Source organism: Pteronotus mesoamericanus, unplaced genomic scaffold, assembly GCF_021234165.1.
Source record: "Pteronotus mesoamericanus isolate MK-2021 breed Mesoamerican mustached bat unplaced genomic scaffold, CSHL_Meso_final contig_56, whole genome shotgun sequence".
In the NCBI taxonomy this organism is placed as follows: domain Eukaryota; kingdom Metazoa; phylum Chordata; class Mammalia; order Chiroptera; family Mormoopidae; genus Pteronotus; species Pteronotus mesoamericanus.
This window is the reverse complement of record NW_026555201.1, coordinates 19,984,039-20,000,000: the sequence shown is the minus strand read 5'-3', so window position 1 is coordinate 20,000,000 and position 15,962 is coordinate 19,984,039. Positions and strand designations below refer to the sequence as shown.

General features: G+C 35.3%; 1 protein-coding gene across 1 annotated transcript in view; it reads right to left on the bottom strand.

Annotated features, from left to right (window-relative positions):
* Positions 1–15,962, bottom strand: part of PTPRQ (protein tyrosine phosphatase receptor type Q) — a 204,787-nt gene that overhangs the window by 121,953 nt on the left and 66,872 nt on the right. The window contains exons 20-25 of the mRNA XM_054580156.1: positions 14,272–14,440; positions 12,320–12,610; positions 11,780–12,055; positions 11,251–11,402; positions 7,757–7,898; positions 5,829–6,098 (exon numbers count right to left, since the gene is read on the bottom strand). Of these exons, the coding sequence (XP_054436131.1) occupies positions 5,829–6,098; positions 7,757–7,898; positions 11,251–11,402; positions 11,780–12,055; positions 12,320–12,610; positions 14,272–14,440 (1,300 nt within the window). The remainder of the gene's footprint in view (positions 1–5,828; positions 6,099–7,756; positions 7,899–11,250; positions 11,403–11,779; positions 12,056–12,319; positions 12,611–14,271; positions 14,441–15,962) is intronic.

Here is a 15,962-nt window from a genome sequence, read left to right as displayed (position 1 = left end):
CTCCTGTCCAATGACCAAGACCATTACCTGGTACTAGACCACCCCAATGCAGACCACCTGCCTGGATTTGAACACATTTTCTTCTCCCAGACTGTGCACAGCAATGATCAGCTGCCCACCCACTGAGAAACGCATGTCAGTCTTCTCTGGACTTTGCTGACATTGTTTGCCTGTCCTCACTGCTACACATCACCTGCCTTCAGAGTTCCTGGGTAATCTATTCCAGTACTTCCCAAAATGTACAGAGCATCAGATCACCTGGAAAGATGCTTAAAAGTTCATATTCTTGGGCTTTAATTTTTGAGGCTATGATTCAGCAAGTCTGGGGTGAAGTACAGAGATCTGTAACGTTAAAGCTTCACATACCACTGAAGACTTAAAAAAAAAAATTGAAGCTGAGCTTTTAAGAATCAATTCAATTTTGTGTAACATATGAAGGAAGAAGGACAACCTAGGTATAAGAAGCAATGCAATCTGATGGTGAAAACAATGTTGAGTATGTTTAAAGAAGAGAATCTGAACAATGATTAGTTCAAAGCAGTACTTAATAAGTGCTTTTGAATGAAATACATGAAATTTAATGTGCTGAGTAAATGAAGTTTGGCTAGAGGCATCAGCTATATGAACAGAATTGGCAGATGGACATAAGGATGGAAAGCTAGACAGAAGCCAGGTTCTAACTGGTGGTGAATTCTGGGATGTATTTTGTAGCAATGAGAATGAGTAAAACATTGGTAGTGTTCTGGGCCAACTCCTACATATTGTGCCTTTCATTATCATCTCTATGCTTCAGATACCCAAATCTTACACATCTAATTCTCATCCTTTAGATAATTAACTTCAACTGCCAACATGGAAGTGCTCTGTATTATATACTGGAGCCAATTTAATCAAAGTAAGTGGGTAGGAAGATGAGACTGACAGGCGCTTTGGATGAGTTATGGGTGATAAGGATATTTTTGGGTATTATTACAAGAAGCAGAACTTCTGGCCAAGATGGAGGTGTAGGTAGATATTCTTTGGCTCCTCACGCAATCAAAAGAAGGACAACAACAAATTTAAAAACAAAAAACAACCAGAACTGCCAGAAAATCTAACTGTATGGAGGTCCGACAACCAAGGAGTTAAAGAAGAAACATTCATCCAGACTGGCAGGAGAGGAGGAGACAGGCAGCCAGGGCAGAGAGGACACATCGCAAGGTAGCTGGAGAATCAGGCAGTCCCGCATTTGCATGCGGATAAACCAGGAGGAACAACTGGGGAGCAAGACAGACCGCACAACCCTGGGTTCCAGTGCAGTAAAAGAAAGCCTCAGAACCTCTGGAGGTAAAAACCTGTGGGGTTAGCAGCGGCAGGAGAAACTCTCAGCCTCACAGGACAGTTTATTGGAGAGACCCACAGGGTCCCAGAATGTACACACACCCACCCACGCGAGAATCAGTACCTGGGGGGGCCCAATTTGCCTGTGGGTAGTGGGGAAAAGGACTGAAAGCCAGATGAGAGCTATACAAGTAGCATTGTTCCCTCTCTGACCCCTCCCCCACACACTGTACCACAACACAGCCATGTGGGTTGCCTCACCCTGGTGAATACCTAAGGCACTTCTCCTTACAACATAACAGATGCACCGAGACAAAGAAATATGGCCCAAATGAAAGAACAGATGAAAACTACAAAAAAACAACTAAGCAACAAAGAGAGAGCCAACCTATCAGGTGCACAGTTCAAAACACTAGTAATCAAGATGCACACAGAAATGGCTGAGTATGGTCACAAAATAGAGGAGAAAGTGAAGGCTATGCAAAGTGAAATAAAGAAAAATATACAGGGAACAAACAGTAAAGGCAAGGAAACTGGGACTCAAATCAATGACTTGGAGCCAAAGGAAGAAATAGACATTCAACCTGAACAGAAAGAAGAAGGAAGAATCCAAAAAAATGAGGAGAGGCTTCGGAACCTCTGGGACAACTTTAAACGTTCCATCATCCAAATCATAGGGGTGCCAGAAGGAGAAGAAGAAGAGCAAGAAATTGAAAACATATTTGAAAAATAATTAAGGAGAACTTCCCCAATCTGGCTAAGGAAATAGTCTTCCAGGAGATTCAAGAAGCTCAGAGAGTCCCAAAGAAGTTGGACCCAGGGAAGCATACACAAAGGTAAGTCATAATTACATTACCTAAGGTTAAAGATGCAGAGAGAATCTTGAAAGCAGCAAGAGAAAAGAAGATAGTTACCTACAAAGGAGTGCTCATAAGACTATCAGCTAATTTCTCAAAAGAAACCTTACAGGCAAGAAAGGGGCTGGAAAAAAGCATTCAAAGTCATGAAAGAGAAGGACCTACATCCAAGATTACTCTACAACAAAGCTATCATTTAGAATGGAAGGGCAGATAATATGCTTCCCAGATAAGGAAAAGTTGAAGGAGTTCACCATTACTAAGCCTTTATTATATGAAATGTTAAAGGGGCTTATCTGAGAAAAAGAATAACAAAACTAAGAAAAAAAGAACAAAACTAAGTAAAATTACAACAAACTCACAACTATCAACAACTGAGCCTAAAAACAAAAACAAAAACAAACTAAGCAAACAACTAGAACAGGAAGAGAATCACAGAAATGGAGATCACATGTAGGGTTATCAGCAGGGACAGGGAGTGGGGAGAATGGGGGAAAGGGCACAGGGAATAAGAAGCATAAATAGTAAGTCCAAAATAGACAAGGGGAGGTTAAGAACAGTATAGGAAATGGAGAAGCCAAAGAACTTATATATACGACCCATGGACCTGAACTAAGGTTGGGGGGAGAATGCTGGTGGGAGGGGATATAAAGGATCGAGGGAAATAAAGAGGAGAAAAAAATGGTACAACTGTAATAGCATAATCAATAATATATACTAAAAAAAAGAAATGACAGAGGTCTGTTACAAAATGGAGGCAGTCAAGTTGGAGAAGGGGAAAACTGTAGAGTCATGCAGCAGCTGAAGTGGTAAGATCTAAGTACATGTAGGAGAAAGGAAAAAATAAATCACATAAGTATATAAGGTGTGGTGTCCAACTGATTCTAAAGAACAGGTATAAAAAAAGTAAGAAAGAAAAGGAGAACATAGGCAGGAAAATCTCAGATATTCCACACAGCAATATTTTACCAATATGTCCCCTAGAGCAAGGGACATAAAGGAAAGAATAAACAAATGGGACGTCATCAAAATAAAAAGCTTCTGCATGGCTAAAGGAAACATCAGCAAAATGAAAAGGGAACCAACCTTATGGGAACATATATTTGCCAATGATACTTCGGACAAGGGTATGAGCTCCAAAATATATAAAGAACTCATATGACTCAACTCCAGGAAGACAAACAATCCAATTAGAAAATGGACAAAGGACCTGAACAGACACTTCACCAAGGAGGACATACACAGGGTCAAGAGACATATGACAGGATGCTTAGCATCACTAACCATTAGAGAAATGCAAATTAAAATCACAGTGAGATACCATTTCACACCAGTCAGAATGGTCATCAGAAACAAACCAGCAAACAAGTGCTGGCGAGGTTGCGGAGAAAAGGGAACTCTAGGATATTGTTGGTGGGAATGCAGACTGGTGCAGCCACTGTGGAAAACAGTTTGGAATTTCCTCAAAAAGCTAAAAATGGAACTGCCTTTTGACCCAGTGTTTCCACTGCTGGGACTGTACCTTAGAATCCTGAAACGCCAATTCAAAAGAACCTATGCACCCCTATGTTCAGAGCAGCACGGTTTACAATAGCCAAGTGTTGGAATCAATCTAAGTGTCCATCAGTAGATGATTGGATCAAAAAATTATGGTACATTTACACAATGGAATACACTGCAGCAGAATGAAAGAAAGAGTTACTATCCTTAGCAACGGCATGAATGGAACTGGAGAGCATTATGCTAAGCAAAATAAGCCAGGCAGTGAAAGACAAATACCATATGATCTCACCTATAAGTGGAACCTAATCAACAAAACAAACAAGCAAGGAAAATATAACCAGCAACATTGAAAGAAAAAAAGAAACCACAGTAACGAGAGGGAAGGAGGGAGGAGAGTAATGGGAAAAGGAAGGGGAGCATCGAATCAAAGAACATGTATAAAGGACCCATGGACAAAGCCAAAGTGGGGAAGGATTCAGGGTGAGAAATGGGGGTGGGGGGAGGATGTGGGGGTGATAAAATGGAGACGGCTGTACTTGAGCAACAATTTTTAAAAAAGGAGAATTCATGCAATGTAAGTTCCATTTTGAATATGTTTGGGGTTGATAAACAAACTTGGTCCTCACTTGAAATTTTCTAACTGTATGTGTGTGAAAAGGAGAGAGAGAGAGAGAGAGAGAGAGAAGAGATGTGCATGCATGCACAAGAGGGGATGAAGGGTGAAATGCAGAAGAAAGTAGATTAAATTTATGAAGTGATGTTCTAGAAGAGATATGAGATTGAAACGAAAATGAGCAGCTAGATTCCTGAAAAGAGGAAGACAATGACATCACTGAGAGAGAGTATCTGGAGGTGTAAATAAAGATACGGTTAAAATTTGAAAGACAGCAAATCAGTATCTTTCATATTATTAGTAAAATCAGCGATAATTTCAAATTGGATGATACTGGGAATAGACTATGGTCAGAATTTTCCTATGGAAAACTGATGGAGTATAAACAAGGGATGTACAGGAGATTGTGGAGCAGCTGGGAGACTTAGAGAAGGTAAATATATAGCTGAACAAGGTAGAGCGATTTCAGGGTTTTTTTTTTTCCTAGCACTATTTGTCATCCAGGACTTGGTGAAAACAAACTGTAGAGTCATCTTAGAGTTGGGAGTCTACTGGAAGATGAGTCACAATTACATGGTTGGAGATCTAAGGATCACAAGAAAGGTGTTGTTGAAATGTGTCCATTCCAGCTAAACAGAGAGAATAATGAAGCCTGAAAAGATACTGCATTGGAAGGATGAGAAGGAAAGAAAGCTGATCGGGATGCAGAAGTCAGGGGGAAGGTACCCATGTCTGGAAGTTCTGCTGTTTACAGCTTCAAGGGTAGAAAAGTGAAGTAAAACTGAGTGATGCTGATTTCAAACAAGGGAAGGGTTAAAAGATGTTTCTAAGGTGAAGGCTCTGGATGTGCCAGATGTAACTAATTATGCCAATGCCCACGGTCCCCATCAGGAAGGACCTCCAGGGAAGTAATGTTACCAGGAAGGAAGCAGGTTTTCATTCATATGAGCAGGTTCAATGTTGGAGACCATAGAGGAAGGAGATTATGACACAGAATGGACCAGTTTTAGGGAGAATGAGAATGTTCTTTGTAGACTAGGACTTAATGACTTGGATATTTTTATTCAAATGATATAAAAGACAAAGGCTGGCATATAGAGAAGGAAATATATGAGAGTCTGACACTGTAGCCACAGAATTCAAAGAAGCATCTAAAACTCCATAAAATCAATTAAGAAAAAAAGATATCCAAAAGTTTACATGTTAATTCCTTATTTTAAATTATAACAAAGCATAATTCAGTAAGTTTGGAGTCTGGATAGTAAAAGAGAGATATTTGTGGAAATATTATAAAGCATATTTTCTCTCTTTTTCCCCCTTTAAAACTCCCAAAGAGAAGTCAATGTACAGTACACCTGGTACTCTATTAACACATGTGATAAAAAAGTATGTCTTACATTTTTAAATATCTCTTTCATAAATGTGCAACAAAGATTATACGAGGTCTTGACAAATGTATGATACAATCCATGAATAGTCGCCTGTTTCAGATTAGTTACCTGTTTCAGATTAGCTATTTCTTTCAGGTAAATTACCTGTTTCAGGTAGAGTGCTGATGTTGCAAGTACTTTCATCGCCTTCACCAGCTGAAGTTGAAGCTCTTATTTTAAAGACATACGAGGTATTGGCAAGAAGTTTCGTGAAAGTATACATGTGATCTTGGGGAGGAACTTTAGTAGAATTTCTTTCAGCAGTTATCAGATAATGAACAATTATTCCATTAGCCTTTTTGGGTGGGTCCCACTTCACTAAAGCGGACTGCCAGCTAGTTGCCACACACTCTATGTTCTGTACAACATCTGGAACTTAAGAGATAAATGCCTAAAGTTAAAATTTATACATGTGTAGTAAATAAATTATTTAATTATGTGATTGCTAGATAAAATCATGTTTAGTAGTAGATACACAGAATAAAAATTTCACATTCCAACCTTCCAACTTGTGCTCAAAAAGCTCTTTATAAAGGCTGAATCAAAGGGCAGTTGGCCTATTTTGTTTGCTATCATATTTATCATTCACTTAATATTCACTTAAACCATTCACTTAATATTTTCTTAGGCCAAAGCAGCAATCACAACCTCAAATCCTCAGAGACAACTGTATGTCTTCAAGTTCAGACAGTGATTAAAACCTGCTCTCTTAATCAGAAAGTTGTAGTCTTAGCAATAAGTTACTATGGAAACATTATGTGCAAAACAAAGATGTAGGTGCTTCCCCTGACCTGGCACACCTGGGCCTAACAGAACTAGCAAGCATGTAACCAGCTTAGGGGGTTTGCTTTTACATTTAGATAGAAGAATCATGAAGACCTAACTCCTTAGTCCTTTTTAAAAAAATCATTGGAGGAAAGATTTAAATCAGTCTCAAATTTCAATTCAATTTCAGTGTTTCCTAGACGTTCCCTAAATTCACTTGGAGTTGACCAGTTTCTCAGAGGTGCACTATATCTGGTAGACCTAGTTAAAGAGCAGTAAGTACCCCAGCCTACCAAAGTGACTGAAGAGTGGAGAGACCGCTTACTTCCCATGGAAATATCAAATTATCTAATGGCCCCTAATGTTAGCATAGCTATCCCTATTATGGTAAAAAAGAGTATGTTACAAGGAAAATTACCATAAAGTCAATCTGTGGATTGCAAACAAGTGGTGAAAGGAACTAATTTGCTGTCATTATGGAAAACATAGTTATTGAAAGAATACTTGAGTAAATTTTGACTTGCCTACAGTTCTCTCCCCTGACCTAAATTTATATCTTCACAAACACTACCTCCTCCAGAAGATAAAGGCATCAGAACTAAAAGGGCGTACTTACAGGATGAGTGGAACTTTTCTTTATTGTTGTTCAGCTACAGCGGTCCCGCCTTTTCCCATCGCTCTCCCTGCCCACCCTCCCCCGACTCCCGCGGTCAATCCCCCACCACGTCCCATCGTCCGATGAGGAGAATTTAAAACTGAAGAAAACACAATTTCATGGCTTCTCCAGGTCTCTGGCAATTAATCATCTTTAATTATTTGCCTCCTTATTTTCAAAAATATACAATATTTTCAAAAAATAAGTTAACAAGAGACAACTGACAACTTGTTTATGGTTAGTTTACAAAACTAAATTTTGTGAACATCTATTTCACTGACTCTAGAAAGCTAAAAGCAATTAACTAACAAGCTGATATTCTAACATTTAAAGTTGAAAATTTTCTTTTATTTAACCATTCAGGACATAAAATCCTGTGGTCCTAAGAATTAAGTAATTTTCACAGATATCTAGAGCCTATTTCGTTCCTCAGTTCAAAAGGGGAAAAAAAATGTGTGAATATATACATAGGAACTCATACATGACGGTAAATGAAACCCACTGTGGCTTTAAAGCATTGAAATTCAACTTCCCTTTGTATGAACTACTAAATAATTCTTCATCACAGAAACTGAGAAAGGGAAGGATTTATGTTCAAAACACTGTGTCTCACCTGATTCTCGGGTTGTGAATTCGAGTACATTACTAAATTGGTCGCCATTTCCCACTTTGGTGAAGGCAGATATGCTGACAGAGTACGTGCTGACAGGTTCCAGCCCAACAAGCTGGGCCTCAGTTTGAAAGCCTGAAATATTCTGAAAAGCAGAAAAAAAACTCTTAGTCACAACGCACCATCAAAGATTTATTGGTAAATGGAAGACGTATTTTAACACAACAAAGTTATGTCTTCTATATTTAACCTGTGATCTGATAAGTATGGGTATTTTCAATTAAAAAATATTAAATATTTTTGGTGGCACGCGGTATGCTCAGCTGATGACACAAGGATGAACTGGGCATTCTTTCAGCCATGAAAGTCTTATTATTGCCATTTTTTTTTAAACTTGATTATTTTGCTTTCATTTTGCCTCCCAGATTCTTACTTAGAATTATAGAGTAATTACTTTCTTTAAATTTTCCAAAATTAAAGTCTCCAATTTGGATCCAGCCCATATGTGGTGAGTGATACTTGACTTTTCTTGAATTTGTCTAAATTCATTTTAAATACTCAGTGACATTTTGTGTAAATAAATTTATTCATTACCTACTATATGCTAAGCACTGGAAATTCAGCAGTGGATAAAAACAAAATCTCTGCTCCTGTGGAGCTTAACCTATGAGTTTTCCCAGACAGCTCCTAAATTTCCTGTTTGACACAATCTTAGAAAAAAGAAAAAGGAAGAAAACAGCACAGTTGCCAAAGGAAGAATATGTTTTCTCACAGAAATTTTGCAATTAAGAATGAAGTCTTCATTCAAAGATAATTATCCTAACCAAGAGAGCCATTAACATCAATCGTTATGTAAAGAGAAAACAGCCTCCTTCGTGGTGTAATTTTGAGGATATTGCATTGTATCTGACCCAAAAATATAAACACATTGACTTATTTATTAAACATTACAGTAGAAGAAATTAAGATTACTAACTCTTGGGGTACTTACAGTTAGAATCACATTTTAAATTAACCTCTTCCAAGTCCTTGACATATACTAGGAACTCACTGTATTACACTATTCCCTTTCAGTTTTTCACACTTCCTATTTACAAAGCATACTGTTAGATAACCAGATATTTAAAGATATATAAGACACGATCCACGTCATAAAGAAATTTTAATATTTATTAAAGAAATCTATGAACAATTGCTTATAAGAAGAAAACAAACACAATGCAGGTGAATTATGATTTTGGTTAGAAAAGGCTGGTACCCAGAGAAGCGTCGGAACTCGAGAGATTACAACGAAAGCATGAGTGGATAGTAAACAGATTGACACAAGTAGAGTAGGAAGAAGGAGACATAAATGACGAGTATGGCTAAACACATGTTAATAACTTTTTACTGAATAAACAGTTTAAGTATGCACGAGTGACCTGAGTTACCCCAAACTGGATCTTATTGAGCTCCATGTGAACCACGCTGGATTGACTGGGATGGCAGAAACATTAGGCCCTGGAATTATTCTGCCCTCATAAACCCACGTAAAATGTGAAGGAATAAACATTTAAAAATAATAGATACTGACACTGTTGTTGGATAGTGGTAGATGAAAACATAGAAAAGAATAGAGGAAAATACACTTGTAAAGAAAACGACACAGAGGGAGGGAACTAGATAAGGTAAACTAGATGTTAAGAAAGAAAGAGGATGGCACATGAGTACATTGAAATGAATTTGAAAGAAAACAAAGTTATGAAAATTGATGGAAGAGAAAATAGCTGTACCAAGAGTAACTAAAAGTAGTATATTTTGAAGAAAAACTATATTCTCCACTCCAAAAGTGACATACTCAATACTTCATAGTATAAAGATTATGTTTGTGCTACTAGTGGAATATTAATGGTAGTATTTCTATTGAGAAAAACAGAATGTTTAAAAATCTTAGAATACAATATTTTCATATTCATGTAACGGCATAATGTTATTTATGCTTAGTGCTATTGCATTGCCGGATGGATTTTTTTGTTCTTTTTATTACTATGTATCATAACAACAGTAACTAATACATTTCTCACATGCCAGGAATTGTTCTAAAGGCTTTTAATAGATTTTCCCTTATAAGCTTATCTTGTTAAGGTATGCATCTTTATAACTCCCATTTTACGTAAACTTGAAGAAACTGAGTCATAAGAAATTGAGCAGCTTGTCTAATGCAGCACAGTAAATCTTAAAGACAGGGCTTGAATGAGGTAATTTGATGCCAAAGCTCTTGATTTACCACTATGCCAATTGTGTCAAATGCTAGAGATCACTGTTCTGAGGAGAAAAGATCACACATAGACATCCATGCTCCAATGCACAGCCACAACTATCCTATGAATGTGATGACACGAAGAAACTGATTCCTTTTCCCTTTTTGATATCTGTTTCCAGTGACCCATACAGACAAAGCACGTAAAAAGTGGGAACATGTTATGATTAGACCAGAGATAGTTTTTAGAGGGCTAGAAACTTGGTGTCATTAATATAATTTCACACTTTTAGGAAGGAGATTCCATGTTTATGAAGTAATAAATATAATTCAAATTCTACTCAGCCTTTCAGATTTTGAAGTAATACCTAGATTTCCAGAAAGAAAGTTATTGTTTCTTATGGCATAATCTTAATCACAGCCCTTGATTTTTACTATTCACTTTGCAAGCTACATATGCTATAAAAGTGATTTACCACCAGTAATAAATTGAAATGTTCCCAAAGCTATTATTGGAAACAATGTTTATTGCAGATGTTTTTACTCTTCTTGCTATAATTAAAAGCATTCCCAGTGCTTCAATTTGCCTTTGGAAAAAAGTAGGAATACTTGTTTAAATAAATGCTATGTAGTATAACATATTTTGGCAATTAAATGTTAGAAATCTTAGAAGTATATTTGAGGCCCTTTGTTACTTCGGTTCTTTCAGTATTTTTTCACTAATTCTGAAACCTAAAAAATGGAGGAGGGAAAGGGTGTTTAGTGTTGCAAACTACCTATTAAGAGTAAAAGATAATGATATATCTTAAAATACCAATTAGTGTGGGATCATATGTTCTCTGGGAAGATTACCAGAAGTCCAGTAAAAATACACTCCTGAAAAGTTTGAAACCACCAACTTGGTACTCCTTTTAACAACAAATAGAAATATATTATATTTAAGATAATAGGTTTTGGTCTAAAAAATTTTACTATATACTTTCCAGCATTCACAGAATTGTGCAATTATTTCTTAAAATACAGACATGTAGAGGTTAGAAATGCTAAGTAAATCACTCTACGAACTCTTCAGCTTCCACATCTGGCAAATGTTTTCTGTGTTTTCCGTAAGCATCCTTAAATTGCAGGAAACAAAAAAGGTTTCTTAAAAGATGGCCCTTGTCTAATTTAAAGCAGTCCATTTTCCCCCTGCAGGTCAAAAGTTTTAATTCAATCTGTGAATTTTTGAAATAAAAATATACTGTCATAGTCAACCTACCTTATAAAATATAGTATCAGTTTCATGTTCATGAATTTTAAAACTATATACTTTAACAATACCGCCTGGGACAGGACTCGGGCGCCATTTCAGCCACACAGAGTCTGAAGTGTAGTTGATTAAAGTCAAATTTTGAGGAGGTGCTAAAGGCACTGTAGGAAAACACATTATAAAACTTATATTCATAATTTTTAACATGAAAATATCATTGTGACTGTAGCTTCCTGAAGACTCTAGTTAAGAAAGATTCATAAATGATCATATTTTGATTTCTGAAATAAATAGCATAAATAATTATGTTTTTTTTTTTGTCCTGGAACAGTAGTTCCAAAGTAGCTTTAAACAGAACACTTAGTTCTGAAGCTCAAATTAAAAAAAAAAAAAAAAGTTAAGCAAAGTAGATGACTAGTTGTAATCCTGTTACAAATAGACAATCAGATATCCTTCTATTTTCCATGTGTTTCCTTTCCAAAGAGAGAACACGTGCTGCAACAGTGAATCATTTGAAGAAATATGAATTCCGGCTTACCTGACTCATCTGTGTAAAAGAAAAGAATACTGGAAGGACCGAGTCCTTTTACAGTTCTTGCAGCAGCAAAAATGCTATATAATGTAAATGGTGAAAGCTCTTCCAATATTATATAGTTATCAGAAGTACTGAAAGAATAATTTTCATTTGGTCCTTGTAAAGTTAAATCATAACTTATTATTGCACCATTTGGTTTTACTGGGGGATCCCATGATAAGAGAACTGAGGTAGAGGAAAGGTTTTTAAAAGTGTTGATTATTGGTGAAGTTTCTGGGACTATAAAAGAAAGAAAGAATATTAAATGAAACAAAAGTGAATTAGCATTAAAAAGAGGCTTTAATAAAAATGGGGCTTCATTTTATTAGCATATAATTATTTTAATTTTAAGAAACAGAACTTATTGTGCTTATTGGAAAGCTAGTTACTTGAGAACAAATAATCTACATAATTATAAGAATAATGTTTTCTATCAGAAAGCAACATAAATTTTAAAAAAACACCAACAATTTGCTTAATAAGCAATAAAAGGATCCAGCCTACCATCTTCTTCAGTTTTGATGTGTAGCTGGGCAGTATAGATATCAGAGAATCCCTTTTCTGTTGATGGAGTGATTTTTAATATATAATCAGTGTATTTTTCCAGATTATCAAAATACATGCTCGTCTCATATGTAACTAGAGGTGGTCTTACGTGGCGAGGAGTCTGCTGTAAGCTCAGAGAAACATAGTAGAAGACTACACCGTTTGGTTGAGAAGGTGGGCCCCAGCTTACATTTATGGCAGTTGACGAAATGGACTCATAAGTCAGGTTTCCAACAGGCCCTTCAGGTACTATGATAGGTAATGTGCAAAATATAAAAATTATCAGTCACCCTAAATAAATCTAAGTACATTCACAAAATGAGGATAATTGTTGATATGGCATCTATTACAACATTAGTTCTTAAATTATTTAAATACAGATACAGTAAACATCGCCTAATGTAAAATATCTTCTAAAATATGAAAAATCATTCAAGATAAACAATGTCATCTCACACACCTAATATGCATGAGAATTGTTATCCATAATATTCTCTTGGCTTTTCTTTCTTACAACATGGAGATTATGATTTGGATGTATACATACGTGTGTGGACATATATTATATATTTAAATATTGTAATAATGTATATTACCTATAAAATATTTTTAGCTTCTGTCTCTAAAATATTATGGTCACCTAGGACCACTTACCTAGAACAGTGCACGGAATGTGTTTATTACTCATGGTCCTATAATAATAACTGATAAAAAGTTATAGGCTGGTAAAAATCTTGAGAGACACCTGCATTTAAAGAATACCTGAAATTATATTGATCACATATTGCATTCCAACACTTTTGTTAAAGACTCTGTATATACACATTTCCATATATTTTTATCATATCTCATTCTGTTGGTCAACTTGTGAGCTATTTAAAAGATTGTTCCAGACAAAAAGGAAAGCATTCACTCCTATTTATAGTGTCTGTCAGTTGACAATCTTCAGAGAATATATATGGAATTTTACTCTCAGCAAAAGTATAAGTCAATACTGTTTCTCAATGAAAGACTAGTCTTTAAAAAAATAAACAGACAAGGTGGGGTTGTGGGACTGGGTGAAAAAGGTAAAGGGATTAGGAAGTATGATTGGTAGTTCTGAATTCATCACAGGGATGTAAAGTACAGCATAAGGAATATAGTCAATCATATTGTAATCACTGTGTATAGTGCCTGATGGGTACTGGAAATATTGAGGGGGACTCTGAAAAGTATATGATCATCTAACCAGTATGCTGTCCACCTGAAACTAATAAAAAATAATATTAAAAATGGACAAAAGTAACAACCATAAGAAGAAATAGGCAATGATCCATGTATCACTGTATTCTCAAAGCTGAAACCTAAAAAACATCAAGAGTTTCCGTTGTTACAGTTTTCTGAATACTCAGCAAAAACAATATTCTGCAGAAGCCACATAGAAGAAACTTCTGGGGTTAAAAAAAGATATGCTGGGTATATTAGTCACAAGTACAATAAGAACAAAGATGCTGTGTAGGGTCCTATGTGGATTCAAAGACTGAAACAAAATAAGTTCCTAGAGGGGAAAAAATGCAGTGCCCAAAGCAAATGGATAAGCATATTAGCTATTAGAAAAACCATCCATGTGTACAACAGTATTCTTCACGCCTGTGACTGGATGGCCGTGACATCTTTTGAAGCAATAAGAGCAACACAATTTTCATGAATGGGTGGTAGCAATTTTTATGAAGAGAAAAGGCTGTCATTACTGTAATAGTTTTATAACTATATTAAATGCATTTTCAAACTTCTATAATGACTAGTTAAATGTGCCTAAATAAAATGTCGACTTTACTACCAATACATACAAATAGAAAAAGGTTGTGAAATAATTATAAAGTTTTAAATTAATCCTATTAAAAATTAATAAATACTTTTCATTTACATACTGTCTTGATCTGTGTATACTTGAACTATGTCACTGCTTTTATTCCCATTTCCAACTGAAGTACTTGCTGTTACCCAAAATGTATAGTAGCTGAATATTGCCAATTTATCTATTATTGCAGATACGGTCATATTGTCAAAGTCATTGGTTACTTCATGGAGTGTAAAATTCTGAAAAATAAACATATTGTTTTAATTGTTCAGAATATAGTTTTAGTATACATGAACATTTCAAAATAGTTATTCATGAATTGTTTGCCTCATTATTTTAATATGTTAATCTTTGAGGAAAATGAGTACAGAACATTTATTGCAATAATTAAACTAAAAATATGTTTGTACTAAAAGAGGAATATGCAGTAGCAGTTTCTATTACAAAAATCAACCTGTGGAGTAGCAAAGAGAAAAAACCCTAAGCAACAGAGAAGGTCCAATGGCCAAGCTGAAAATGCTGCAACTGTGCTGACCCTCTTAGTTTTCTTATGAAACATTCAAGTGGTTTTCAAAATGTTAACTATCTATTTTAAAGAAGCTTGACAGTATCATACAAATTTAATTTTTCTCCCTATTAAAGATGATGGAATTATGAAGTGTTCACCTCATTCTATCAACTCAACTGGATATAATTATTCATCTTTAATGAGTCCTCTTGTTTACTACAATCATGGGGAGAATGGGAAGGCAGTTAGATGCGCTCTTTTACATGCAGAGTAAGAGAAATTTTATAATTTTCTGGCCTGACATCTAGTCCAAACACATAGTCAAATAAAATAAATTTTTAAAATAAAGGAAAATAGACCTTTAAAAAACCATTTAGTGATTAGTGTGGATATCTTTATAATAATGTCCATCATTCCAATCAGTACAAAGCCCTTAGAGTTCTATCAACATGCATTCAATTCTGGCAGGGCAACTCTGGAAAAATCATCTAATCTCAAAGCTTCTCCTTCCTCAACTGTAAGGTGGGAATAATCATTTCTACTTCACAGAGAGCTTTGAGGATCAGATGATATGAAGCACATAAAGAAATTAAAACCATGTCTGGCATGTAAGAAAAAAACAATAAACAGTAATTAATTAATTTAAATTAATAACATTGAATAATCAATTTGACCAAAATTTATAGTTAGGATGGTTCTACAGTGTATCAACAAATTAAACTCAGCAAGTTTTTGTGGTTCTTTTGCCAATACGGTAGGGGGGGATGAGTATAATAAAAGATCTATTTCAATTTTGTGGTGACTTATTTAGGAATAGACAAGTTAAAATAATATAACAACCTCACAGAAAATATGATCTGAGAACTTTACTATCTTCCAGTATATCTACTTTACACATAGAATAACAAACATATAAAGTATCACTTAAAATATTCATGTAGGTTTTTGGTGTAACTTCTCATTTTTCTTTGCTATAGAATTTACTCTGATTACTTATGATCTTGATAACAATTAATTAACAAATTGTTTTGAATCAGCCAGAAATCATTCATGCTGAATATGCATAGATGTGCATAGACATGCACAAACATGTAACAAATTTAGAATTAGATCAATTATCTAGATTATTTCATTCATCTATTTTTAGAAAAAACATCTTGTGGTTCAAATTATTTAATTAAGGTTTACCCTTTTATGTATATAAATACAGTCAGAAAGTATTTAGTAAAAACTTTTCAAATTTGATTAATCAA